The sequence below is a fragment of the Sander vitreus genome, chromosome 2 (genome assembly GCF_031162955.1).
Source record: "Sander vitreus isolate 19-12246 chromosome 2, sanVit1, whole genome shotgun sequence".
Taxonomy (NCBI): domain Eukaryota; kingdom Metazoa; phylum Chordata; class Actinopteri; order Perciformes; family Percidae; genus Sander; species Sander vitreus.
The window spans coordinates 22,347,545-22,375,479 of NC_135856.1; the positions used below are offsets into that span (position 1 = coordinate 22,347,545).

At 39.5% G+C, this 27,935-nt stretch overlaps 3 protein-coding genes across 11 annotated transcripts; 2 read left to right on the plus strand and 1 right to left on the minus strand.

Annotated features, from left to right (window-relative positions):
* LOC144524793 (ecto-ADP-ribosyltransferase 4) lies at nucleotides 1-5,269 on the plus strand. 6 transcript variants are annotated; one of them, XM_078261303.1, is made up of 9 exons: nucleotides 1-101; nucleotides 422-533; nucleotides 742-965; nucleotides 1,175-1,397; nucleotides 1,609-1,831; nucleotides 2,153-2,264; nucleotides 2,474-2,570; nucleotides 2,682-3,388; nucleotides 4,417-5,269. In XM_078261303.1, the coding sequence occupies exons 7-9, from the start codon at nucleotides 2,511-2,513 to the stop codon at nucleotides 4,490-4,492; spliced, it is 843 nt and encodes a 280-aa protein (XP_078117429.1). In that variant the 5' UTR covers nucleotides 1-101; nucleotides 422-533; nucleotides 742-965; nucleotides 1,175-1,397; nucleotides 1,609-1,831; nucleotides 2,153-2,264; nucleotides 2,474-2,510; the 3' UTR covers nucleotides 4,493-5,269. The 6 variants fall into 6 exon arrangements, with proteins under 6 accessions (XP_078117429.1, XP_078117444.1, XP_078117409.1 ...); XM_078261318.1 differs by having other exon boundaries at nucleotides 42-101; nucleotides 311-533; nucleotides 2,041-2,264; XM_078261283.1 differs by having other exon boundaries at nucleotides 42-101; nucleotides 311-533.
* Nucleotides 4,423-25,929, minus strand: LOC144524765 (neuromedin-K receptor-like). Its single transcript, XM_078261233.1, has 6 exons — nucleotides 25,842-25,929; nucleotides 11,523-11,990; nucleotides 9,962-10,150; nucleotides 9,578-9,728; nucleotides 6,557-6,753; nucleotides 4,423-6,453 (listed from the first exon to the last, which is right to left on the minus strand). The coding sequence occupies exons 1-6, from the start codon at nucleotides 25,883-25,885 to the stop codon at nucleotides 6,231-6,233; spliced, it is 1,272 nt and encodes a 423-aa protein (XP_078117359.1). The 5' UTR covers nucleotides 25,886-25,929; the 3' UTR covers nucleotides 4,423-6,230.
* LOC144524771 (N-acyl-aromatic-L-amino acid amidohydrolase (carboxylate-forming) B-like) lies at nucleotides 20,463-27,720 on the plus strand. 4 transcript variants are annotated; one of them, XM_078261270.1, is made up of 7 exons: nucleotides 20,463-20,581; nucleotides 22,382-22,608; nucleotides 22,766-22,958; nucleotides 25,034-25,127; nucleotides 25,216-25,323; nucleotides 25,915-26,027; nucleotides 26,770-27,720. In XM_078261270.1, exons 2-7 carry the CDS (start codon nucleotides 22,382-22,384, stop codon nucleotides 26,965-26,967), a joined length of 933 nt encoding a protein of 310 aa, XP_078117396.1. In that variant the 5' UTR covers nucleotides 20,463-20,581; the 3' UTR covers nucleotides 26,968-27,720. The 4 variants fall into 4 exon arrangements, with proteins under 4 accessions (XP_078117396.1, XP_078117380.1, XP_078117388.1 ...); XM_078261254.1 differs by lacking the exon at nucleotides 20,463-20,581 and adding an exon at nucleotides 20,621-20,904; XM_078261262.1 differs by lacking the exon at nucleotides 20,463-20,581 and adding an exon at nucleotides 20,939-21,069.
* The last annotated feature ends 215 nt before the right edge of the window (nucleotides 27,721-27,935 follow it).

A 27,935-nucleotide genomic window follows, 5' to 3' on the forward strand; every position in this document is an offset into this window, starting at 1 on the left:
CCCCTGCTGGAGCTGCTACCCCCGCGACCTGACCCCGGATAAGCGGATGTAGATGGACTGCAGTTTGTACACCGACTTGATTTTTGCTCTAAGAAATTAAGGTATGTCTTTACTTTTCATTTTAGCATTTAATCATTAATGTTTATCCATGGTAGGCATGGTGGGTGCCGTAAGGAAATAACATTTATAATGGGAGGGCTTGTCTAAACAAAGTGTTTGAGCCACAAGCCAGATCATTCCATTTCTGAACGGTGTACAACTTTTTATACAAGTTTGGTCCTGCAATGTTTTTCTTGGATTTCTGTTTCAGCACTCGGTGGTTTATAAAAACATCTGCGACAAATCAGCAAAAGCTTACTACAGTAGCTCCAGCAGAACAGATATCTTGACATCAGGACTCCCATGTTATTTCCTTTTACAGGAAAGGGAAAGGCGTTGCTTGGTGGGATAAGTTAAAAAGACAATGTTCTGCAGAGAATTATCGCTGCCCTGCAGTTTGTACACCGACTTGATTTTTGCTCTAAGAAATTAAGGTATGTCTTTACTTTTCATTTTAGCATTTAATCATTAATGTTTATCCATGGTAGGCATGGTGGGTGCCGTAAGGAAATAACATTTATAATGGGAGAGCTTGTCTAAACAAAGTGTTTGAGCCACAAGCCAGATCATTCCATTTCTGAACGGTGTACAACTTTTATACAAGTTTGGTCCTGCAATGTTTTTCTTGGATTTCTGTTTCAGCACTCGGTGGTTTATAAAAACATCTGCGACAAATCAGCAAAAGCTTACTACAGTAGCTCCAGCAGAACAGATATCTTGACATCAGGACTCCCATGTTATTTCCTTTTACAGGAAAGGGAAAGGCGTTGCTTGGTGGGATAAGTTAAAAAAGACAATGTTCTGCAGAGAATTATCGCTGCCCTGCAGTTTGTACACCGACTTGATTTTTGCTCTAAGAAATTAAGGTATGTCTTTACTTTTCATTTTAGCATTTAATCATTAATGTTTATCCATGGTAGGCATGGTGGGTGCCGTAAGGAAATAACATTTATAATGGGAGGGCTTGTCTAAACAAAGTGTTTGAGCCACAAGCCAGATCATTCCATTTCTGAACGGTGTACAACTTTTTATACAAGTTTGGTCCTGCAATGTTTTTCTTGGATTTCTGTTTCAGCACTCGGTGGTTTATAAAAACATCTGCGACAAATCAGCAAAAGCTTACTACAGTAGCTCCAGCAGAACAGATATCTTGACATCAGGACTCCCATGTTATTTCCTTTTACAGGAAAGGGAAAGGCGTTGCTTGGTGGGATAAGTTAAAAAGACAATGTTCTGCAGAGAATTATCGCTGCCCTGCAGTTTGTACACCGACTTGATTTTTGCTCTAAGAAATTAAGGTATGTCTTTACTTTTCATTTTAGCATTTAATCATTAATGTTTATCCATGGTAGGCATGGTGGGTGCCGTAAGGAAATAACATTTATAATGGGAGGGCTTGTCTAAACAAAGTGTTTGAGCCACAAGCCAGATCATTCCATTTCTGAACGGTGTACAACTTTTTTATACAAGTTTGGTCCTGCAATGTTTTTTCTTGGATTTCTGTTTCAGCACTCGGTGGTTTATAAAAACATCTGCGACAAATCAGCAAAAGCTTACTACAGTAGCTCCAGCAGAACAGATATCTTGACATCAGGACTCCCATGTTATTTCCTTTTACAGGAAAGGGAAAGGCGTTGCTTGGTGGGATAAGTTAAAAAGACAATGTTCTGCAGAGAATTATCGCTGCCCTGCAGTTTGTACACCGACTTGATTTTTGCTCTAAGAAATTAAGGTATGTCTTTACTTTTCATTTTAGCATTTAATCATTAATGTTTATCCATGGTAGGCATGGTGGGTGCCGTAAGGAAATAACATTTATAATGGGAGAGCTTGTCTAAACAAAGTGTTTGAGCCACAAGCCAGATCATTCCATTTCTGAACGGTGTACAACTTTTTATACAAGTTTGGTCCTGCAATGTTTTTCTTGGATTTCTGTTTCAGCACTCGGTGGTTTATAAAAAACATCTGCGACAAATCAGCAAAAGCTTACTACAGTAGCTCCAGCAGAACAGATATCTTGACATCAGGACTCCCATGTTATTTCCTTTTACAGGAAAGGGAAAGGCGTTGCTTGGTGGGATAAGTTAAAAAGACAATGTTCTGCAGAGAATTATCGCTGCCCTGCAGTTTGTACACCGACTTGATTTTTGCTCTAAGAAATTAAGGTATGTCTTTACTTTTCATTTTAGCATTTAATCATTAATGTTTATCCATGGTAGGCATGGTGGGTGCCGTAAGGAAATAACATTTATAATGGGAGAGCTTGTCTAAACAAAGTGTTTGAGCCACAAGCCAGATCATTCCATTTCTGAACGGTGTACAACTTTTTATACAAGTTTGGTCCTGCAATGTTTTTCTTGGATTTCTGTTTCAGCACTCGGTGCAGAGAGAAGACAGAGGAGCCATTCAAAATGTGCAACAGAAGAAAACTGCTTCTTGCTGCAATCCTTTTCACAGCTCTCAACTACAAAGTAAGTATATTATTACAAATAGCCATTCAAAACGTATGATGTTGTGTTAGATTCAAAAAATAATAATCTCTTCTCTTGAACCTATATTTTAAATTCCATACTCAATTAAAGGTGACAAGCGCAAAAATGCTGGGCATGGCCTCAGATGCTGTAGATGACCTGTATGATGGATGCCGTAAAGAGGCCATGGAGAAGTTTATCAATCTAGGCCTCTTAAGAGAAGAGCTAACCGGCAGTAAGGAATTCAAGAAGGCATGGAGTGCAAATACTAATTGTTCAAAGCTGATCCCTGGAGGAACAAAAGAACATACTGCTGCACTTTTGGCATATGCTACCGATACAGATTTTGCAAAGGCCTTTGACGATGCAGTTGAGACAATGGGCGGAAATGTTAGCACCTATGAAAACCACTTCCATTTCAAGTCCCTTCACTTCCTGCTCATGGATTCAATGTTGCTGCTGAATCCAAAGAAAGACTGCAATACTGTGTATGTTCTCCAAGAAGAATACACAGCACAAAAGGGCTCAAAAGTGAGATTTGGAAGGTTCACCAAAGTTCACACAAGCTTTGGAACGCTTAGCAAATTCAACGATTTCGATGGGCAAGTCTTCCTTAATATCACTTCTTGTATCTTTGTCAACCTGGGAGACAATATTTGCAGTGACGAACAGGATATGGCCCTATTATCTCCAGCAGAAGTGTTTACTGTGGAGGCAGTGAATCAAAAATATGACGAGAGAAATGAAGCTCAATACACTGAGATCGTTTTGAAACACTCACAACAGGAACACTCGCACAACTGTTACAGTTTTTCTCGGTAAGACATTTTCTTAATAAAAATGAAATATTTGGCTCAATTCCATGATTATTAAATATATTTTTATGTGATTTATTGATCAAAACTGTGTGTGTGAGATCCTTGAATGTTTATGAATAATTAATGACGAATGGTTTGGCATCAAATATTTGAAACAGATACAAAGACTATATCATTTTACCTGACCTATGTCAATTTCAACTGCTCTTCAACCAAAAGAGGCCCTTACATTTCCAAGCTTACATGATGAATAATAATATATTTTAAAGACCCTGAAAAGCTGGTGTCAGATCTTTAGTAGTTCTCTACGACCTCAAATATTATTGACAATCCAACTCAGTGTTTGGAAAAAAAAGAGTTTAACACTCAATAATCAAGCTAATCAGCTTCTTACAGGCTGTGTGAGCGAGGGCAAAGGTTTGATTACTGAAGGGGCGTACAGGGGATTATTTTTTGGCATTTTTGCCCTTTTTTTGACAGATGACAATGTAGACATGCAAGAGGGATATACAGTATGCAGTTTATCAAGGTGCTCCTCAAGCTACCATTTCCAGTGTCCACAATTAACCATACAATACTCATACTACTTTAAGGTTAATTTAACCTTAAAGTAGTATGAGTATTTTACTGCATTACCATTGATTGTTGATCTGTGTCTTTTCAGGCCAATTACTGTATCTGTAAATATCTGTGTGGGTGTGGTTTGATCAGATTTGATTGACAGTGCTAATAACATTAGCAAACAACCCCACAACTTTGATTTTGAGTCCAATGTTGCTTATTCCTTATTGGTGCTCAGAAGTCGGTGGCATAATTATTTTTAGCTGAGCCCCGCCAACTTCATACCGGTGAAAAATAACAGATCTCTTATATAAAATAAAAAAAACAACTGTGAAAGAAAGTGTTATATTCATGTAGGCCCAACTTGCTCATAGTAAGAAGTTGATTTTTCATGAGCTTAAAGATATTTTGATATTAAAATATTACCCAAGGTATTAATCTGTCTTCCTTTGTTTCCATCTCTGTAGGTCCCCGGCTGATGTCCCCACCCAGTGGCTTGTGTTGATGCTTGTGGCTTTATCTCTTTTTTTCTTTAACTATTAAGAACAAATGTAAGACAATTAGCAGGTCATATTGCACTGGGAGTTATTACGACACAAAACAGTGCATTGTTTGAACGGTTGAACAATAGACAGATCTGTTTATGTGTGATGCTGCCAATTAAGGTGTGGCAAGCTTTTGTAGTCCAAAGCAAATATATAGTCATATCAGTGTATTTTAATTACATGATCCACATTGTCTTTACACATATCAGCAGAAATATTGATATCAATATTTCTGAAATAAAGCTTAAGATAAAGACTTCTTTCTTTTATAGTTAATTTTTGGGAGCATTTTATGTATCTGAGTATGTACAGGAAATGAGTGGAGAGAGAGAGAGAGAGAGAGAGAGAGAGAGAGGGGAAGTATGTTGCAGTCAGCACATTAACCTCTAAGCCACCAGCGTGCCCCAAAATAAGGCAGTTTCAGCTGTTTTAGTCAGCTTGAAGATGCATGAGATGAGCTTTACATAAACAAATAAACTGGTTGAAAGTTCTAGAGCTGACCTTTGGCAATCCTTTCATGGGACAACTATATTGTCATACAGTGGAATCAACTCATGTTTTATCATTAACTCAATATATGTAATGTTTTTTAGTAGACCTCCCAGCATGCATTGTATCTGAATTATAACACTCAGGAGACCCCTCTTTTTTGTGGTTGGAAGAAAACAGATACGATGGAAACTTGCTGTTTGTCCTACATATAAGTAAGTTTGTAATACATGTTAAATTAAGTCATGGTTGTTTCTTCTCATGATATTAAAAACATTGAGAACTATGACGATGGTTGGTATTGAATTCAGTCCTTACTACACCAATATTATAACAACATTCCTGAGTGTGGCAGCAGGTGTTATGTTTGTACATATCCTGGTGTGAGTGGATTCTATAGGAGCAGTCACAGCTTTATAATTAAGATCCTAGTGCTGGGTGAGGAACAGACTCTTTAATCTGTAAATGGCATGCATATGTGTAACAATACAGGTATTGATTTAACTTAATATCTAAAGTTTCTTAAACTTGTTTTCTCAAGTTCAGTGAACTCAACTGGTTTTATATTCACACAGTTAATCTACATCATAATGCAACAATAAAACACAAACTCACTGTAAAGGATATCATTTGTCCATGTGTGTTTGAGTCTGCACCAAAACATCAGAATATTATAGCACATACTGTACATACACAAATTATATACAAAATCAATCATACTTATGGTAAACAGGAACTCTAAGATCAGTCCTAAACAAACAAGCACTTGTGGAATTACACCCAACCAGGGTCGCTTAATATCAGTGTCATTATACTACATTTAAGAGCATTAACACTGGAAGAGCAGCATTAATATGATCCTGCCGTTATTGTTGATGAAATCCATCTGAGTAATGGTCTGATGGCATTAAATATAGGTCTACAATGAGCAGAGCATTTAATCAAATGCATATACTAACATGTTATATTATAGCACACACAGTGTAACATTAAACAAATGTGATAAAATGTCGAAGTCAGCTCAAAGTAGATAGATAGATAGATAGATAGATAGATAGCTGTAAAACCTCTTTTGTATTGTAAAAATCAACACTATACCCAGACTTCTAAATGTTAACCACAACCATCAGCGTTAATTTACATTATCAGCTATATAAGTAAACAAAAAACAGTCCAATAGGCATTTGTCAGCTCAAAATAATGTGTCAAATAAACCTAGTGAGCTGGACTGTGTCCAGTGGAGACAACTAACTGTCTTTATTAATGGGCTCAGAGTTGAGTCTTGACCTGTGTCCACGGGAACAAGTGCTCTTGTTCTTGCTGAGGATGCTGGTGTCGACCCGAGAGAGGGTGCACATGCTGCTCTGGTGACCCGGTCGAAGTCTTGTGTTTCGGAGCGCCAGCTCATCGTAGCTTGAGACCCGGACAAAGGGACAGCAGCGGAAAACCCTCTTGAAGCCGGCCCGGAACCTGCACCCAAATCAACCCATGACATGTAATCATGTTGCTGTGTACAAATGAAGTACCTACATGTGTGTTGTTTGGGTTATGGGGGAGACTTATTTGTACCCACCTGCTGTTGAGGCAGCAGTAGATGATGGGGTTGTACATGGTGGAGCTCATTGCCAGCCACAGCACCGACAGGTAAACCTGCTGGATGTACTTCCACTTGACCAGATCTTTGTTGAGACCTGTCGCAATGAAGTAGACGTGATAGGGGAGCCAGCAGAGGGCAAAGGTCACCACTACGATGATCATCATCTTCACCACCTGCAAGAGGAAGGAGACAATAATATGAATATGAATATTATTAGCAAGACAGCATTTAGACACCTTTCCTCAGCATACAAACTGCAACAGTGCTGCAAATTGCAATCAAGAGCAGGTATGCTTTTGGACATAATGAAGTGCAACATTGTAGCCAATAGAGGGGGGCCAAGCTGGCGTTTTAAGATTTATATATTCTATAGGCTGTTTTGGAAAGTTTTTGGGCAAGAAAAACGCTAATGTAGTTTAGACAGAGGGTTGAAACAAAGAGAGAAAGATGTGTTAACAAATTTACTTGGCTCTGTGTGGACGTAATCTGATCTAAAACAGAACAAAACAAAACAATGAGTTAAAAGATAGCATAGACTCCACAGAGCTGGAAGGAACTGCTAATTCTCTGCGGGTTTGTCACTACAAGGGATACCTTTCCCAGTACACATACACATCATTTGATACATTGTTAACTGTTGATTAGTGTAGCTTTAAATAATTCAGCTTTTTTTTCCTCACCGACTAAAAACTTTTGAAAATTCATTCCCTGCACCACCTCCATACTCAACTAGACAAACATCAAATTAAGGTAGCAAAACTCTCTAAATGCCATTTTACTGTGATTTTGACTACTTTAAGCCCTGGCAGCTCTTTATATGGACAATGTCTCTGAAGTAATGAGTATGTTGTCTGTTTTCCTTCATTCTGATCACAATGGTTTCCATTTCACGAGTGCAGAATGGCTGGCGTACGAAGAAAGGGAAAGGTCAGCGATGACGCACCAGACCCAGCAGGTTCCACAGGTAGGACGGATGAGAGAGCAGCACAGAAACTCATCAGTGTGATGCAGCACAATGCAGAGCTGTAAGGAGTCAAAAGGAGCGGGAGGCTATTATACCATCAGCAGATGCTCATCTGCTGGACAGGAATGATAAGAGCGACTTCCTCTTATCTCCAGCCCAAATGGCATCTTGTCAGCATGGGCTAAATCAAGGCTGGCATTGTCTTGTACCTTTGTTTCCTGACATTTATAAATGTCTTTTATCTCTCACGGCTCAATTTCGCCAGCAATCTGAGCCTTTGATGATTTTTTTTCTATAAAGCCCTTGAAAAGATTGGAAATGGCAATCCTGCACCTGCAGCTGTGTCTATTTCTGTATACTGTGTGTGTTTGACGTTCCAAAACAATATTACTAATGTAAGTCTAGGAAATGTATTCTATCTATTTTCAAGTAACTGTTAGTTTTGTAGTTTACAGTGATGCACACTTCATTACACTAATTTTACAGAAGAAATATGAGGTAAATTAAGATGAAATTGAGGAGTGTAATGTGGTCATTGTCAAAAAAGTAGCAAAATTTAAATTAGCTGTTTTTTTATTCCATCCAAAAAATTCTTTATCACCTGCAGTATTGGATGTTTATCAATCAATTGTACTCTTTAGTGTTAATCCAAAGGCTGTCATGATAGATGCTCGTCATGACAGCTGTGATGACCTTAATCCCTGTTTAACCCAACCCTCACAGCAAAGCAGCTACTGTGATGATGTGATGATGTCGAACTACAGTGGAACAAGTGTCTCTGGAAGTCTCCTTTTCTAGGCTGCAGTTGCAATGGAAATTTTGAATTATCTTTACAACAGCTCTGCATGACACATTTTACAGAGTGAAGCTGTGTGTGGTCCAAACGGTTTTGTCTCACTGTATACCTGATCACATTTGTTTTAGTTAACCATTCAAACATGGACTATGGACTGTTAATGCTGTTGGAGACTAGCGTCCCTGCTCCTGGGAGGTTATAATGCAACAATAAGAGAATACTTTAAAGTTTGTCTTTGTTTTTTTTTATTTAAAGCAACACTAAAGTACTTTTCCTGCTTCAGTCCCCCTACAGGTTGGAAGCGGAATTGTCCATTACCGCTGTCGTAATGTCTTATTCAAACTACAGATCCGCTACTCGATCTGGCAAACTTGCATAATGTAATGTAATGGACAATTCCGCTTCCAACCTGTAGGGGGAACGAAGCGGGAAAAGTGCTTTAGGGTTGCTTTAACTATACGTTTATTTGATGTTAAATCTGCAGGCTATGGTTTTAAGTGTTCTAGAGACTATGGGGACATTATTGACATGCGTGCTGCCTCCTCCATACTTTGATGTCTCGACTCTGTGTATCACAGTTCTCTATGCTTTATATCCAACTCATTGTCCAATACACATCACTGTGTACTTTCCTGGCCTTTATTAAGCCTAAGGAGATGGCAGCATTGGTATGGTAAACTGTTATTTACAAAGCCATACTGGGTAAACTTATCCATATCTGTGTAATCTCCTGTCACTCACTACAGCTGTTGTGATTTTCGCTCCACTAGATGGGGGCTCTGCCGTGCTCCCAGGATTTGCTCAGAACTTGTTAGAACAGCTTTCTCCTATTTTGCGACCTAGTCATGGAATAACCTTGAAAACACACTACAGCTTAATAATTTAGTCTCCCTGGAAGAGTTAAACGCTCTGATAAAAAAAGATTTTTGTATTATGTATCTGTTGTCCCTTGTCTGTTTTTAAAGTGCTCTATTTTTAATTGTCCCTTTTCTGTTTTTGACATGCTTTATTTAAAAAAAAAAAGTTTAACCTTGTAATTGTGTGCTATTGAGGTCTCCCTTGAAAAAGAGATTTTAATCTCACCTCATTAAATAAAGGTTAAATAAGTAGTGGTCCAAGCAAGCGAGCCAGAAAAAAGGGGGGAGGAAGTAGGCAAGGGCCCATTTCCCCTGAAATGTATAATCATATCTGCAAGTTATGCACCATTTTGAGTAAATTAAATAAACGTGGTGTTTACCTTCCTTTTAGCCCTGAGCTGTCCATGATAGTTATCAGATGAGTCTCCTGGGATCTCCCCTCCCCACAAAGTCACCCCCACGATGGTGTAAGTGATGCCCATCACCACTAAGGGCAGCATGTAGACCAGAACTGTCACTATGGTATGATACCTGCAAAAGTAGACAAACATCACCAGTATATATTTTAATTGGTGTGACAATGACAAGCAGGATGAAGAGATTGTAAACAATGACATATCTGGAGTTAATGATACAGTAGATACAACCAGATGATGCACCTTGAAATACACATGCAAGAAACTAGACTACAGCCCAGCTTTGCCATGACATTGATGATGAAGCATGACATAAGATAGAAGAAAGAGGTTTGTCAGTGTTCTCACATGAAGGGGTCGTCAGCCATGCGAGGCCAGGCCACGTAGCAGAGGGTCCTGCGGGGCAGAGCTCGGGTGGTGGAGAAGTAGCAGAGAGGGAAGGCCAGAATCACGGCCAGACTCCAGATACAGACGATAACTCCCATAGTGGCTTTTGCCGACAGACGAGGCTTCAGGGGATGGATGATGGCCATGTACCTAGAGGTCAAAGGTCACAACATTGGCCTAAACTATGATTTTATGTTAGTAAGTCTGCAAAATGCCAGATGTGTTCAGGTTTCCATTTGGTGCAACATACTGGAACTGTTGTGTTTTCCATAATGTTTGGAACACAACAGTTCCAGTATGTTGCACCAAATGGAAACCTGAACACATCTGGCATTTTGCAGACTCACTCACTTGTCTTTAGATAAATACAGTATTTATCTGAAGACAAGTTCAAAGCTGTTCAATAATGCTTCAAGAAAATGCAGCACTACCTTTTGAAATCACCTGAAATAATTAGTGATGATGCTTCTATTGGTCATCATTGTTTTTAAGAGTTGATTTTCATTGTCTCTATTTCTTTCTTGTCTTTATTTTTGGCAGAAGAGAACCATCTTTAAAACCCTTTTCTTAGTAAGCATTCGTAACATTTAGCCTACTGAAGTTTGTCTTTTCTGTAACATGTTTGCTTTTTTTTGTGCAGACGCTTTCTAACAAATTCCTTCATCTCCCTACAGGTTTTATCAGACCTATACTCAATCACAGCAGCGTATCAGCAAAGTCTTGGTCGACTACAAGGTGTGTAGAAAATGTATAATCATATCTGCCAGTTATACGCCACTCTGTTGTCCTTTCATGAAAACTGTTAAAGAACAATCTTAACTTTAACAGATGTTTACATAATCTGTTTACAAATACGACCTGTTTGCTTCCCCTCCAAAGACACACAAAGTACATTGATAGAAACAGTGTAAATATAGAGAGTACATGCACTTAACATCAATGTAGGTATTACTGCTTCTATTGGTCATCACTGATTTCCCACCCATTTCATTTTTTGTGTGTAAATGGTGCTCAGGCATTTTAGGCATGTGAAGTAGATGTCACTTTTCATTAAAGTTGTAGTTAAAAAAAGTCAAATGAGTGATTGCCAGTATTTAAAAAAAAGATGCATTTGTTATAAGTTTTCTGTTTTTACAACTGAATCGGCTACTCGACCAGATTCTATATGGAAATAATTAAGTTAATCTGGTTTTGTGTAATTGATCCTCTATATAGCAAGAGGACACAACCCTTTTTTTCATTCAGAGCACTGCAACAATTGAAAGACGCATGGCTTAAATTGAATTATTATTTTATATCTTAAAAAAGAAGTAAAAGTAAACTAAACCAAAGTTCTGCTTATTAACCAAATTACTGTGGAATGTGAATTGTAAAATATCCCAAATTGTAAAATAATCTAGAGGCATAGGCTACAGACACTTTTATGAAAACAGAAAACAAGAACGAAATAATTGATATATCATCGTGAAATAAATATCACCAAAAGCACTTCCATGCCTGCAGTATGCCATTATCTTCCTACCTGTCGATGGCTACTGCGGTCATTGAGTAGATGCTGGCGAACACAGCAGTGACCGGGAAGAAGTTGTGAAACCTGCAGTAGATCTCTCCGAAGTACCACTCTCCGTGAGCCGCGTAGATGAAGTTGATGAGCGTGTTGAACGCAGCCATCGAAACATCGGAGAAAGCAAGGTTCAGCAGGAAATAGTTGGTGACCGTTCTCATTCGCTTGTGCGCCAGAATAATCCAAATCACAATCAAGTTTCCGAAAACTGCCACAGCCAGCACCGTGCTGTAAGCCGCCGACCACAGCACGATGCGCCACGCCGGCTGCACAAACTGGTTGGTCGAATTTCTGGTTGTGTTGGAATCATCCCGTTCAGAGGCCATTCCACAGCTGTTCTCAGTCGGATCTGATTTAATCGGCTGCTGGCACGCGACATACATCACTTTGGCAACTCTGATGCGCAACACACGCGCAAGAGCGTGACTAGAGAGACAGAGAGAGTGGTCCTGATGCAGTTCTGTCATCACACACACAGATGCAGATAGTACATAGGCTATATTAAAACAATATTAATAGGCATTTATTTATAAAGATTCATAAGCAAATGTACAAATTTGCAGTGGTGGAGGAACTTTTCAGATTTAGTAAAAGTACCAATAGGTTACCACACTTTAAAAATACTCTATTACAAGTAATTCTGCATTGAAAAAGTTACACAAGAAAAAAGTAAGTTAAGTGTGTAAGTATAATTAAAAATGTACTTAGGGTAATAAAGTATAAACTACTCAATGCAGACTGTTAGCTGCACCGAACCATGACATGTTTTTCCATGAAAAATGAATGATTATCAAAATAGTTCCCAATTAATTTACTGTCAATCCACTAATTGATTAGTAGAATAATCGTTCCAGCTGTATACCTGTACTGTTGGGTAGTTTAATTTATAACAAAGCATAATATTTTATAAGCTCTTCATATGTTTTTTGTGCAAAAAGCTTAATTTGTAAAGTAACTAAATCTGCCAAATAATTCTAATAAGTAAAAAAAGTACTTTATTTCCCTTTGAAATGTAGCGGGGTAGTATAAAGTGGCATGAGAAGAACATACTCAAGTAAAAGTAAAGTACCTCCAATTTGTATTTAAATGCAGTACTTGAGTACATTTAATTAGTTTAATTCCACAATGGCAAATTTGAAATTACATTACATCCATTTATTTGCCAAAACTATAGTTACAATAAGTGCATTCAGCCTCCTCCTACAACCTGTGTGTATTGTGGTCTTTTCTTCCAGCCCATGAGACTATAGCTGTTAACCTTCAAATCATGACTTTGACATTAAGACTCTGCATGGTAAATGTCCATGTCTTACATTAGAGTTGTCTGAAGCCTTGTTTGGCTCTGAGTGTGACACAGTGAATCCTTTATAGCTGTGCCGTCAAAACAACGCTTCAGAATGTTATGTAGGTTGGTCTTTATTATGTAACAATATAAGCTCAAAACAGATCAAGTGTAAAGGCCATTAAGTATTAGACATCAGGAACAGGCTTTCTCTGAATGTTTCTCATTGTAATGTTCATGTAAAGAACACTTAATTCAAAGACATCTCTTCATGTTTCACATCCAACATTATCTACACATTAGCATAGAATATCCAGAGTCTGTTTTCTTTTGACTGCAAATCAAAAAATAGCAAGAGGATCGAAATTGAAGATATATTTTTCCAAATACACATTATCAAGAATAAACTGCCATGCTCAAAATCATCAAATACATTACATTACTTATGTAGTACTATTACTTATTCAAAAAAAGTAAAAAATAAAATAAAAAATAAAAAGACAGCCAAAAATGTTTCTGAGGGATTATAATGAGGTCAGGTGATGTCAGAGTTATCATATTTATGAGTTTCACGTCAACATATCGTAAATATGACTGGTATTTCTGACTTGGCACGCCTGAAAAATAAACAAATAGGACACCACATTTGCCGATCAGTCAATGTCATTAAACCCAAATGTAATGGATATGGGGATATATTATCAATCAATCCTCATATGACACTCTTAATCATACAACCGTGAACCCTCGTAAATCCTTCCACTGAAATCTTTCCATCTCTACCACCTATCCAATATGACTGGAACGCTGCATTGAACACATCATTTCCAGAGATGCTAAATCAGATGCCAAAAATGTTGTAATCCAAACTGAAGCCAGTGAAGGCATCTGCCTCAGAGAGAAAATTAGCACTTCTTTCTCCTGCTGCCAATTTGCTTAAAGTGTACCTGCTGCGCTTGTCTTTATGAGCCGCTTTGTATAATTTGTTGTTTCCCTTAGTTTGGCATCCCCCCCACAATAAAAAGTTTTCTGAGCACATGGAAGTACTGATAGATTATGAGTTCATGGGTCAGTCTCTTCAGAGCACACAAACACATACATAAGCCATGCACGCTGGGAATTAAGATGACAAGAAGGTCAAAAAGTCTGTTTCCTCTCAGCAAGACCTCATTACCCACAGGCCACCTCTTTTGGGCCACTCCCTGTCTCAAATGTCACTCTTCAAACCTCTTTCAAACACGCCCTGTTCCCCAATACCAAAAAGGTCGTAAGCTATTAGGTAACAGCTGATAATATCATTAGCTGCATCAAAAATTATTTCACCTCTGTTTGATATGAATAATTCAGGCATCTTTTAATCACAAGGGAGGGAACAGCATGGGGCATGAAAGTGTCTCTTGGTGTCTAATCAGTGTAGCAGCATGAAGTTTGATCTGTGTAAAGCAAATAACAGTGAAACAAACTGACAAAAGGGGGTTTGATACAGTCAATACAATCCTGTGGAGAAAAGTAAACTTGTAAAGATGTTTAGCATCATTTCATGTCCCTTAATAATGTCCTGTGTATAGATGTGGATGGCATACAATCTGTCCTGTTGATGCTTCTAGCAAGACATACAGTACACCTCCAGCAACGAGTCGAGGTCTGCTACTTACATGTCAGATTTTTCTGAAAGGTCTCACATCAGAGAGGCTACACTTTCAAGACTGTTCCTGAAATGACACTAGATAGGACTCTTTAGATTCTGCCCCATCTGCATTACATTTGTTCAGGGGAAATGTAGTTTTGACTAAAACAGAAAAAAAGTCTCTACGGGGCTCCCATGCTGTTTAACTGCAAACATTTCACAGTTGTGCAGTGTTATTGTTACATGTCAAAAAAAATCTCTGTGAGATGCAAACTGATGCAACCACTTTTGGCACGTGTTGGTACGTAATCCTGAAATGTCCAACTCCTAGACAGCTGGTGGAAGAAGTACTAATATCCTTTTACTTAAAAGTACCAGTCCATTACAGCAACTGCAGATGACTGCGGAAAAACTGTGGAACTTCTAACAATTTATCAACATCTGAAACTTTACAATGTGCCTCAACTACATACTGCTTTTTGTGAGGGGTCACAAATTAAAAGGTTTGGGAACCACTGGTTTAATCAACTGTATTTTATAAACTTATAATAATAAATATAAACTGTGCATGTAATATCTTAATCTGAAAAATAACTAGTAACTTGAGCTGTCAGATAAATGTAGTGGAGTAAAAAGTACAGTATAAAACTCAAGTAAAGGACAAGTACATCAAAACTGCACTTGGGTAAACGTACTTAATTAGTTTCCACCACTGGGGGGCGGTAATTATAATAGACTCCACTGCGGATTGGAGGTTGTACATTTAATGCTGGGTTTGAGAGTATTTCTGCCATCTTCTGTCAGCAATCATGTGGTCAAAATGTATGTGCATGTGTGTGTTTGTGTGTATTGTATCATAAAAGCATGTATATTATCACGCCTGAAAGCACAAATTAAAACTTTAAACATAATTTAACCTTTAAACCAGCAGCTCAAAGGGAACTGCTACTTTAAATGGTCCTTCAAAATAAAATAGCCTACTGACAAAATGTATAAACTTTGTTTTGGATTAATTGTCATTGTAACAGTACGACTTTGTTATTAATTATGATATTTAATTAAAGGTCAAAGGTCATAAGAGCTGGAGGAAGACAGAAGTCTCCTCTATCCAACAGGAATTCATTGCTCTTTGGCAATATAGTTTTCATGATTTTCATTCAGTTAAAGTGTTTAACTGAATTGAATTGAAAGCAAATGCACTGGATTTAACTGAAATGGTAGAGAGAACAAGATGATGAGAGACACAGAGAGAGAGAGAGAGAGAGAGAGAGAGAGAGAGAGAGAGAGAGCGAGAGAGAAGCAGCAGCTTATGATCAAGTGACTGATCTGACAGGATTACATGTCTAAATGGAGCTTAGGACTTCCCTTTAGAGAGAGTGAGAGAAATGGAAGAGACCAGACGGGTTATATGGAGGGTAAAGATATGAAAGATGTGAGGTAATCTATCATCATTTTAACATTTACTAGATTAGTGATTCCAAACCTAGGGTTTAGCACCCCTCCAATGATTCATCTGAGGGATCAAATGATGATTAATAGGACAGAAAAGAAGGAAAGACTAAGTTCTTGTATACAAATGTAAATTAAGTTTGGATTTGTCTTTACTCTTTACTTTTTTCTGAATTTATTGTTTAGTTTTGCCTCTTAAAGCCTAAACATTTAATAAAATCAGATGTCTAAAATATAGAGTATATATACAATACAATACAATTTATAAATACAATACAATTTATAAATGTATATGTATATATATATATATATATATATATATATATATATATATATATATATGTACACACACACACACACACTTGCATTATGGGTCACAAGTATAAAAAGGTTGGAAACCACAGTACTAGATCATAAAAGACGAGTATGTAACAATATGTTTATGGCTGTAAACAATGCTGTGCAGGTAGCTAAAGTTAAAGGTCTGCTATGCTGGAATTGTCGCTTACTGTTTGTAAACAAAGTTGGGCCCTCTTGCCAGGGCCGGTCCTGACTAATTTGGTGACACAGGCAAGATTTTAGCTGGCGCCCCTTGCATCACAGCCAATTCCACCTCCAATCATTGCATTTATAGACTCACACAGAACAACTTCATAGCTCTATGTCTTTGAGGTTGTTTTTACTTCTAGAAACATAAAGCACACTTGACGAAGGTCCAGTGGGAATGAAACATTAGTAATATCAATAAATTGTGATGCAGAACAAGCAGGGGACCCCAAACTTCCCTTTCCCGGGCCACATTAACCAGCTCCGACTGGGGGATCCCGAGGCGTTCCCAGGCCAGGTTAGAGATATAATCCCTCCACCTAGTCCTGGGTCTTCCCCGAGGCCTCCTCCCAGCTGGACGTGCCTGGAACACCTCCCTAGGGAGGCGCCCAGGGGGCATCCTTACCAGATGCCCGAACCACCTCAACTGGCTCCTTTCGACGCAAAGGAGCAGCGGCTCTACTCCGAGCCCCTCACGCATAACTGAGCTTCTCACCCTATCTCTAAGGGAGACGCCAGCTACCCTCCTGAGGAAACCCATTTCGGCCGCTTGTACCCTGGATCTTGTTCTTTCGGTCATGACCCAGCCTTCATGACCATAGGTGAGGGTAGGAATAAAAACTGACCGGTAGATTGAGAGCTTTGCCTTCTGGCTCAGCTCTCTTTTCGTCACAACGGTGCGATAAATTGAATGTAATACCGCACCTGCTGTGCCGATTCTCCGACCAATCTCCCGCTCCATTGTCCCCTCACTCGCGAACAAGACCCCAAGGTACTTGAACTCCTTCACTTGGGGTAAGGACTCATTCCCTACCTGTAGAAGGCACTCCATCGGTTTCCTGCTGAGAACCATGGGCTCCGATTTAGAGGTGCTGATCCTCATCCCAGCCGCTTCACACTCGGCTGCAAACCGATCCAGTGAGTGCTGAAGGTCACAGGCCGATGATGCCATCAGGACCACATCATCTGCAAAAAGCAGCGATGAGATCCCCAGCCCACCGAACTGCAACCCCTCTCCACCCCGACTACGGCCTCAATATCCTGTCCATAAATACTACAAACAGGATTGGTGACAAAGCGCAGCCCTGGCGGAGGCCAACTCTCACCTGAAACGAGTCCGACTTACTGCCGAGAACCCGGACACAGCTCTCGCTTTGGTCGTACAGAGATTGGATGGCCCTGAGAAGGGACCCCCTCACCCCATACTCCCGCAGCACCTCCCACAGTATCTCCCGGGGCACCCGGTCATACGCCTTCTCCAGATCCACAAAACACATGTAGACTGGTTGGGCATACTCCCAGGCTCCCTCCAGGATCCTTGCGAGAGTAAAGATCTGGTCCGTTGTTCCCACGACCAGGGACGGAATCCGCATTGTTCCTCTTCAACCTGAGATTCGACTATCGACCGAACCCTCCTTTCCAGCACCTTGGAGTAGACTTTACCGGGAGGCTGAGAAGTGTGATACCCCTGTAATTGGCACACACCCTCTGGTCCCCCTTTTTAAAAAGGGGAACCACCACCCCGGTCTGCCACTCCTTAGGCACCGTCCCAGACTTCCACGCAATGTTGAAGAGGCGTGTCAACCAAGACAACCCCTCCACACCCAGAGCTTTAAGCATTTCTGGACAGATCTCATCAATTCCTGGGGCTTTGCCACTGTGGAGTTGTTTAACTACCTCAGCAACCTCCACCAGGGAAATTGATGCCAATCCCCCCTCATCCTCCAGCTCTGCCTCTACCATAGAGGGCGTATTAGTCGGATTTAGGAGTTCCTCAAAGTGCTCCTTCCACCGCCCTATTACCTCCTCAGTTGAGGTCAACAGCGTCCCATCCTTACTGTACACAGCTTGGATGGTTCCCCGCTTCCCCTCCTGAGGTGGCGAACGGTTTTCCAGAAGTACATTGGTGCCGACCGAAAGTCCTTCTCCATGTCTTCTCCGAACTTCTCCCACACACGCTGCTTTGCCTCTTTCACGGCAGAGGCTGCAGCCCTTCGGGCCCTTCGGTACCTTGCAACTGCCTCCGGAGTCGTCTGGGATAACATATCCCGGAAAGACTCCTTCTTCAGTCGGACGGCTTCCCTGACCACCAGTGTCCACCACGGTGTTCGTGGGTTACCACCCCTTGAGGCACCTAAGACCCTAAGACCACAGCTCCTCACCGCAGCTTCAGCAATGGAAACTTTGAACATTGTCCACTCGGGTTCAATGCCCCCAGCCTCCACAGGGATGCACGAAAAGCTCCGTCGGAGGTGTGAGTTGAAAGTCTGTCGGACAGGGGCCTCCTCCAGACGTTCCCAATTTACCCGCACTACCTGTTTGGGCTTACCAGGTCTGTCCAGAGTCTTCCCCCACCCCCTGACCCAACTCACCACCAGATGGTGATCGGTTGACAGCTCCCTCTCTTCACCCGAAACATACGGCCTCAGATCAGATGAAACGATTCTAAAATCGATCATTGACCTTTGGCCTAGGGTGCTCTGGTACCAAGTACACTTATGAGCATCCCTATGTTCGAACATGGTGTTCGTTATAGACAATCCATGACTAGCACAGAAGTCCAACAACAAACAACCACTCTGGTTTAGATCAGGGAGGCCGTTCCTCCCAATCACGCCTCTCCATGTGTCTCCATCATTACCCACGTGCACGTTGAAGTCCCCCAGCAGAACTATGGAGTCCCCGACTGGAACCCCATGCAGGACTCCACTCAAGGTCTCCAAGAAGGCAGAATACTCTGAACTCTTGTTTGGTGCATATGCACAAACAACAGTCAGAGTTTCATAGAGATTTTTGAACCATTCTTTGTCTGGCCCCTCACCTGAGACCACTTTGCCTTGGGAGACCCTACCAGGAGCACAAAGCTCCAGACAACACAGCCCTCAGGTTCATAGGGCCACACAAACCTCTCCACCACGATAAGGTGATGGTTCCCGGAGAAGATTGAAATATATTGGTACATATATATATATATATATATATATATATATATATATATATATATATATATATATATATATATATATATATTAGGGCTGTCAATCGATTAAAAAATGTAATCTAATTAATTACATACTCTGTGATTAATTAATCGAAATTAATCGCATGCATAATTAACAGTGCCTGAACCGATACTTTTTAAGAAAGTAAAAAAAGAAAAGTTGGTGACATCAAAGAACGGCTTTTTTATTGCTAAGGCCATATGGTCAAAATTAAATGATTTAATAATAATGTATAACAATAACAATAACTTATTTCACTAGTAAATTGCTGTTGAACAACAAAAACAACAACCAGATAGGATAGGATAGTTACAATAACTTCAAATGCACTACGAGGCTGTAGTTTACCAGTTTCATTGAACGCACCGGCTGTGTTGTTTCTCCGACGGAAGCTGCAGATTGTTACATCCCGGTGTTGAATCCTCTACAGTAAAACAGTCAAACTTTACACCGTTTAGCGTTAGCTGTCAGCATTGTAACCGTGTTTAATCCAGCTACTAGCTAGCGGTAGGCTAACGTTAGCTGCTATTGAGTATAGTGTTAACTAGCGTCACATGCAGCGGGGTTTGTGTTGCCTGTAACATCTGTTTCAGAGCAGCAGAGAGAAGCGCAGACATATCAGTGGTACCAGATTTTCGTCTGTATGCAAACGTCAATATGGAATGGATTAATCTGCGTTAATTTTTTAACGCGTTATTTTTTTAATTTAAATTATATATTAAATTAAATTATATATATATATATATATATTTATTTCAGGATGTATTTCATTCAGGCATTTTTATAATGGCATTACATAAATAGCATTCATGCACAAAACATCTTTTCTCACATGATGCATGCTGTTGTTTACTATAAGATTAACCTTACATAGAAGACTAATCAATAATAAAAATGCAAAGACTTGCAACTATTAATTTTCAAAAGGTTGGCTATAGGTAGACTCAGATTTGTCTTTTTCCCATTTCTCCTACTCTTCTCTTCTTCTTTATTTTCAGATATAGTTACATTTGGCTACTGGAGCGATTTAGGTTTCAAGTTGACGGTCAGTGGGTCAGACAGTGGGTCGTTTACTTCAGATAACTCGCCCACGCCCATCCCCCACTATCAGGTAAGCCAAGAGCTAGGGGTGGAGGGGCAGGGGGCAACCCAGAAAACAGGGCCTAATATAGGTTATATAGGTTATTATGTTGGTGCGTGAGCTTATGGATGGATGGCGCCCATAACATTCGCATACCACATATGCCTAGGGCTCACCCTGTACTCAGAGTGGCTTCTGCTGGTTTAGTAGAACATAACATGACAGTTCCTGTTCCGTAACAAACAGCCAACATGTTTAACTGCTTGAAATTTGAGCTGAAGAAAATAAAGAGGAGGGCCGCAAGAAAGAGCAGAAGAAACACTCGGAAGGAGGAGTGCCAGTGTGCCTAAACAGTAAATATAATGTTTTGTACTCAACTTTGCATTCGTGTCTTTGCATGTGAACGATTCTGACAGGGAAATTAGCTTGCAGAATGACTGTATTGCTTTGCCGGCATGTTATACTGAATTACTGTCCTGATTCCACTTCCCTCAAAGTTCAAAGGTTGCTTAAATTCAGTGAGTGACGAGCAGGGCTGATATTTGAAAGAAGGGTAACGTGCAGCCGTGAATGCCATTTCCTGCATATTTTAATGCACATTTTGTTTGTTGATTTACATGTTTATGTTTTCTGAGCGTGATGATCGTGTAACTTGAACAGTGCAGATTAGCACTTTGCGCCTGAGCAAGATATTAACAGGCTGCTGATAGCCAGCTGGTTATTAAAAAATAGTACTTTGTTCTTTGTTGTTGCCTTCACAAATGTGCTCGTTTGGCATGACTTTTGATAAGGATACCAAGGCGTTTCTCTTTTTGAAGGTCTGTTTTACTGTTGATATTGTACTCAGTGACGCAGAGAGGTGCATAGACAAATTAAATCATGCAATAGAAAGTCATTATTACACATTGTCAGCACTACGTTTATCACAAATCAGTTAAATTATCGCAGACCGTCAGCCACACATGTCACATATTTGGTAACCTAACCTATTTAGCATTACAAGCAGTAGGCTATGTAAAAATGTAATGACAGATTTTTTTTTTTTAAGGTAAGGCTGCATAATTGATAATTGATTTGTAACACTATAATAGAGTGAAGAGAGTGGTTCGAACAGCCCCCAGGGCCCCCCCACATTTTTGTGCATGATGAATCATGTCTTAGTCTTGTCATTATATGCAGCAGCTTTTAAATGAGTGTTGCCTCACAAATTAGGCTACAGTGATTGAAGGACAATAAGTTAAAGGCCATCCCTGTCAGTGCATATCTTAATAGACAACCATAATAAACTCTTTATGACATCCACTGGCAAACAAACAACTAAAACCCAAATAGCTGTTATCTGGTCTCTCCTTGAGTTACACCACCTAAATCTTAAACAAATTTACAAAGTCAACAGCCTGTACCTCACCACAGTTTGTTGTGTTCAGGAAGTCCTCTGCAGTCATTCACAGAATGTTTAAACAACAAACTAAAACACTGTTATGTGTTAACTGAGCCTAACTTCTAGTGTTGTATTTACATCTGAATGTAATGTTTATCTACATGTTAACATACCTGGTATCTCCTGACTAAGACTGGGACCAGTCACTTATTAATTTAAATGACTCACTGACTGTCATCCAGCAATACTTTTGCACTTTCACCCCAGTTTCTGACAGAACCTGATTTCACCATCCGGTCACAGGATACTCTGGTCAGTCTGGTTTTAACAGACTTCTTGAATGTTTACCTTCACTTTAAAACATCTTGGTTTGCTGAGACGTCAGGCAGAGTTAGATAAAGAAATCCAAGACAACACTTATCTAACAACCTCTTTTTCCCTGCCAACAGATGGAGCACGTCTTTCTCCCGCCACTGTCCCGTGTTGCCATTTGTGGTGGCACCCATGGAAATGAGATGTCAGGGGTGTACATGGTGAAAGAAATGCAGAAACAGAAGGTACATCGGACTGAATCTGTTTCTATTACTACCGTCTTATCAAATCCACGGGCTGTGGATGCTTGCAGAAGATACATGGAAACAGATCTCAATCGCTGTTTTACAGATGCCTTGCTGAGGTAAGGTTGAAAAAGACAAGTTGTATCAAAACTTTAACGTAGATGGTTTAAAAGAGAATATGTACATTTGAAAGCTGCCTTGTAATAGGAAAATAAAACTGAAAACAGCTAGACAAGAGTATGCATGAGAAAACTCATTACATAATCTGGCTTCCAGTGCTCCCATAACAGACTCTACACCCTACGAGTTGAGGCAAGCCCAAGAGCTGAATGCTCAGCTTGGGCCCAAAGGAAGCCCGGAGGCTGTGGATCTGCTCTGCGACATCCACAACACCACTGCCAACATGGCCGTGTGCCTCATCTTTTACTCCTTAGACTGGATCACCCTGCACATTTACAACTACATACAGGTAAGAGCTTCATAAAGTCATCCAGACAGATATTAGGAGGGATCACAATTTGACTTAACTAGTGCAGTGCCCGTTCAAAACATATGCTTTGCTTGGCCTGTGGTATTGCTGCTTGCAGCCTTCTTGAGAACCGCTCATCTTATCAACTTCACACTGACACTGCGCTTCCTTGGGTCCTGAGTAGTACACCTGCCATGACATAGTTGCATCACATACCTACCGCTACTAGCAGTTAGCAACACCGGTGAAATACACTCTTGTTCACAGGAAAAAAATAACCAAGAGCAGACTTTACCATTAGGCAAGGTAGGCAACGCCCTAGCGGCCTGAGGTAAAAGGGCCCCAAACAGCTTTAGATGTATTATGATATTTAGATATGAAAAATATTGGATTGGATTTTACTATTCTAACTCATTGTACCCAGCAACAATTTACAGAAGCCCCCCAAAGCACTTACTAAATATGCAACTCAACTGTACTGACTTACTGTGTATTTCTACTTCAGAGGAAAACATTGTACTGCTACATTTACCTGACAGAGAATTATTGATTACATTGCAGATTCAGACTATAAGTCGCTCCGGAGTATAAGTCGCATCAGTCAAAAAATGCGTCATGAAGAGGAAAAAAAGCATATATAAGTCGCACTGGACTATAAATCGCATTTATTTAGATATTTATTTTACAAAATCCAAGACCAAGAACAGACATTTAATCTGGAAAGGCAAGTTATTAAACTACACAATAGCACACAGAACAAGGGGCTGAATACGGTAGGTGTCCGCTATGTTAACGTAACGTAACTGCACTGTTGACGAGCCTCTCCCAGCAGCACGTTGTTCTGTGGACTCGTTCCTCCAGCTCTGGCCATCTGGATTTCAGCGCGCGAAAAGCTTTCTTTCTTTTCTTCATTGCAGTAAGAATAACCTTTTCGCCAGTCCCTCACAAGTTTCTCACTTACTCCAAACTTTCGTTCTGCTGCTCGATTACCGTTTTCGGCTGCGTATTTTACTACCTGCAGTCGCCTGCAGTTTCTTTTCTTTCTCAGTTGTCTTTAGGAGCAGCATATAGTTGTCACAAGCCTAGAGCGCCTCTCGCGGCTGTAGACGGTAATGTTTTCAGCATGAAATAACATTTAAAAACATGTTAAATTATATATAGTTTGATATATAAGTCGCAGGACCAGCCAAAGTATGAAAAAAAGTGCGACTTATAGTCCGGAAAATACGTATAAAGAATTATATTAGAGTTACAAGTTTCATCTTGAACAGATGTTAAATAAATAAAATAAATGAATGATAGATGTTAAATAAAAGTACATTGTGCTGATAATGCCTCTCTTTCACTCACAGACATTGACTCTGTATTATGTCTTCATATTAATCATAAAAAGCTGATGTAGAGGGCTTCTCGTTAGTCATATTTTCGGTGCCTTGCTGTAAGCGCTGCATATTGACTCTACTTGCAAGTAAAAACTAACTTTGTGACAATTTCAGTGTTTCTGTCCATCTCATGATAAATAATTCTTTTAACAGCGCTCCTTGCATTCATGCTGCTCTCCGGGCTAAAATCATTCCACTACGTCAAGTCAAAGATTCTCTATAACTACAAATAGTCAAATATTTAGTATATCCAGCATTACATGTTATATCATTCATTATATCAATACTCATTATTAGAGAGTTTAAACAACATGATATGGATATATCTGCAAATAGTAATTTGTTTTACATAAACACATAACACAACCAACCAGTTTTGATAAGGATCCCCTACCTTCCTTTTAAGATTTGTGACCAATATTCTTAGCAAGACATTTTACAGTTAAACAAGACTACAGCCATGGAAGTGGCTCTGTGATACTGCACAGCTGTGCTTTGAGCTAAATGCTAACATCTGCATGCTAACATGCTTACAATTACAATGCTAACATGCTGATGTTAACTAGATAATGTTAACCATGCTCACCATCATAGTTTAGCGAATCAGCTTGCAAAGCTTAGCTAATGTCAAATCTCAAACGGCTGAATTGAAGCACTAAATAGTTGGAAATAGCTGAACTGTCTGGTTTTCAGAGCAAGATGACCTCTGCACCTGTGAGAGCAATCCAGATGGATATACCCATTTCTGAGGCTTATTCCCTGGAGTCAGTGGGAAAACATGGCATCGGTAAGTGTGTGTATCTGTCTGTTTGCATCTGAATAATTGAACAGATTAAAGTGTAGGATGCTGAAAATGTTTCTCTTGTTCTCTGCAGCGATAGAGGTCGGTCCTCAACCCAACGGCGTGACCAGAGCTGATATTTTTAACATGGCGAAAGAGGCAGTGGATCTCACACTAGAATGGCTTCAGAAATTGAATTCTGGTAAGAACCAAGTTCTGGTATTTTGTGAGGATACAGTCATTCCTAAAAAGCATGTTATGGTGATGGTGTGCCCTAATAACAAGCCATGGGTCACTAAATCCCTGAAAAATGTGCCAAATAGAAAACAAAAGGCCTCGCTTAAAGGTGACAGGTTAGACAGAAAAAAGGAGGCAAGGAGAGAGGGAAGATTGCTAATTAAGAGGGCCATATTACAATACAAAAATAAGATAGAGGAAAACTTAAGCAGCAATAATTTGAAGACAGCATGGTACGGAATGGTAAATGTATCCAGTGGTGTGATGAGCCTCTCCAACTAAATGCCACAAAGACCAAGGATATGGTCATTGATTTTAGGAAATCATCTCTCCCACCATCTTAAACCTTCATCAAAGGAACTGGCATTGAGTTTGTAAAGCATTATAAGTATCTAGAAACAGTCATTGATAAAAACTTTACCACTGGGGATAATTGATGCAATGTAAAAAAATGTAATAATTTCACTGAAGTTTTCAAATTACCTCGCTACCTCTGTAACTGTGAGCCTCCTTGAGTACACCAGCATTTCTACTTATTGCTGTACTTTGCCAACAGGAAGTACTTTTGAAGGCGGTGAGGTGGAAGCATACACTTTGGTGAAGAGTGTAGACTACCCAAGGGATCCTACAACCAATGACATTACTGCTGCCATTCACCCCCAGCTGCAGGTACAGGACAAAGACAAGATGCATGCACATATAAGCCTTCACTTAAAGTGACTATAATCTATATTTTTAGAAAAACAATGCATCAAATGACAACGTGAAAGGGGTCACTCACAGTGATGAATCTGCACAGAATTACCTAGAATCTGCAGCTCCCCTTGGCTTTATGGAGTTTTAAAACAAATTTGGGCTCATTGATTAGCTTTTCGACCCACAACTTTACTGTTTTAGTTCACTCTCCTTGTTTTGTCAAGGAGAGTGTGGTGTGGAGGATGTGGTTTCGTTCGTAGCAGGTGGATGTTTTTTGCAAAAAAGCTCTTAAACCCACGGTACACTACCTAAAGACAGTTGGTATACACTGGTGAACACAGTGGAGCAATTAGCAGCTAAAGCCCTCAAATGAATGCTAATGTTTCTCCGTATCAGCTGGATGTGTAAATACTCAACTCTTTTCTGACAAGTTTGTTCCCCATATTTGTCAATGTTCTTTGTACTAACAAATAGTTTCTGGTGCCACCAAGTGGCCACAAAACTGGTTATTGGAAGTAAAAAAGCCTGTTTCCCCAAATGTCGAACTAGTTCTTTAAACAATGCAATACTACAAGGTAGTCCCATTTGCACAGTGCATGCAATTAATAAAGCCTTGATTTTGGTGAACTACAGTAACAGTTAATGCCATATTTACATTCAAAAGCTGCCCTCAAGCATAATGACTAAGCTGTGAGCATTCTCTGTCTTTCTCCAGGATAATGACTTCAAGCTTCTCAAACCAGGCGACCCCATCTTCCTGTCATTTTCTGGGGAGACGGTGAAGCATGAGGGGGAGGAACTCTACCCTTTATTTGTAAATGAATGTGCCTACTATGAGAAGAAGATTGCTTTCCATTTAGCTAAGAAAGTCACCTTGACCTTCCCGTCTATAAGTGTGAAGAAAGAGGACTGAGAGTACAGAGACAGAAGACAGACTTTAAATTGTAATCACAGAAAAAAAAAGAATGTGTACACTACATATATATATATATATATATATATATATATATATATATATATATATAAAAATAATTGTGTTTTTAATAATCACAAATGCACACTATTGATTACCTCATTATCCTGTTTAGCAATCCACTACAGCAGCTCTGCAAGAGTACTACCTCTGTAAGGGCCTAAAGAAGAGACTTGTGTGTAATACCAGAGTTGTTATTGTACTTGACTGAATGATATTGCACAGGTACTGGATTTATAATCCTCCACTCCCTGTAAATGAACTAGATTACTTGGACATTGATCTTTTTTGCACTGTGACAATGATACAAAACACCATGTGAGAATGTTAGAATACATGGCAACATGGATCACTTTTCAATAGTGACTTATGAATTCGAACATGCAGATGTTTAGCAGCTTTATTATTTACGATGTTCACCAACTTAGTTTAGCATGCTAACATTTGCTAATTATCACTAAACACAAAGTACAGCTGAGGCTGATGGGCATTAGCTTTGCAGGTATTTAGTCATATACTAAAGTATTGCATTGCTATGTCATTGCAATGCATGCTATTTTTTATCGTTATCGCAATATCAACTTGCGAAATACACACTCACGAATCGAGAAAGACTACAACGTATCGCGAAAGACACTTTCTAACTTTTTGTTATTTGAGAGTATCAGTAGAAAACTCCACTTAAAAGTGTAACTAACATATATATATATATATTCTTTTTAAATGGTGCCTTTTATGTCTAATTCAGTGTTCAATTTGTTTAATAACATGTTGGAAATTTTCATTTTTTTTAAATTCAAAAAGCAATTTGCTGTATTTTAGCATAATACTGAAAGCAGCAGAGTATAACTGAGTACACTTTAATATCAGTTTATTTATCGCAAGCAATATCATCGCGATATTCAACA

Coding starts and splice junctions, on each gene's coding strand:
- LOC144524793 (XM_078261303.1), top strand. CDS start 2,511: ATGTGCAACAGAAGAAAACTGCTTCTTGCTGCAATCCTTTTCACAGCT. Junction 2,571..2,681: donor TCACAGCTCTCAACTACAAA/GTAAGTATATTA, acceptor ACTCAATTAAAG/GTGACAAGCGCAAAAATGCT. Junction 3,389..4,416: donor AACTGTTACAGTTTTTCTCG/GTAAGACATTTT, acceptor CCATCTCTGTAG/GTCCCCGGCTGATGTCCCCA.
- LOC144524771 (XM_078261270.1), top strand. CDS start 22,382: ATGGAGCACGTCTTTCTCCCGCCACTGTCCCGTGTTGCCATTTGTGGT. Junction 22,609..22,765: donor TTTACAGATGCCTTGCTGAG/GTAAGGTTGAAA, acceptor TCTGGCTTCCAG/TGCTCCCATAACAGACTCTA. Junction 22,959..25,033: donor ACATTTACAACTACATACAG/GTAAGAGCTTCA, acceptor TCTGGTTTTCAG/AGCAAGATGACCTCTGCACC.
- LOC144524765 (XM_078261233.1), bottom strand. CDS start 25,885: ATGCTGGTGTACTCAAGGAGGCTCACAGTTACAGAGGTAGCGAG. Junction 11,991..25,841: donor ACAGTTACAGAGGTAGCGAG/GTAATTTGAAAA, acceptor CTGTCTCTCTAG/TCACGCTCTTGCGCGTGTGT. Junction 9,729..9,961: donor ATGGCTGACGACCCCTTCAT/GTGAGAACACTG, acceptor CTACTTTTGCAG/GTATCATACCATAGTGACAG.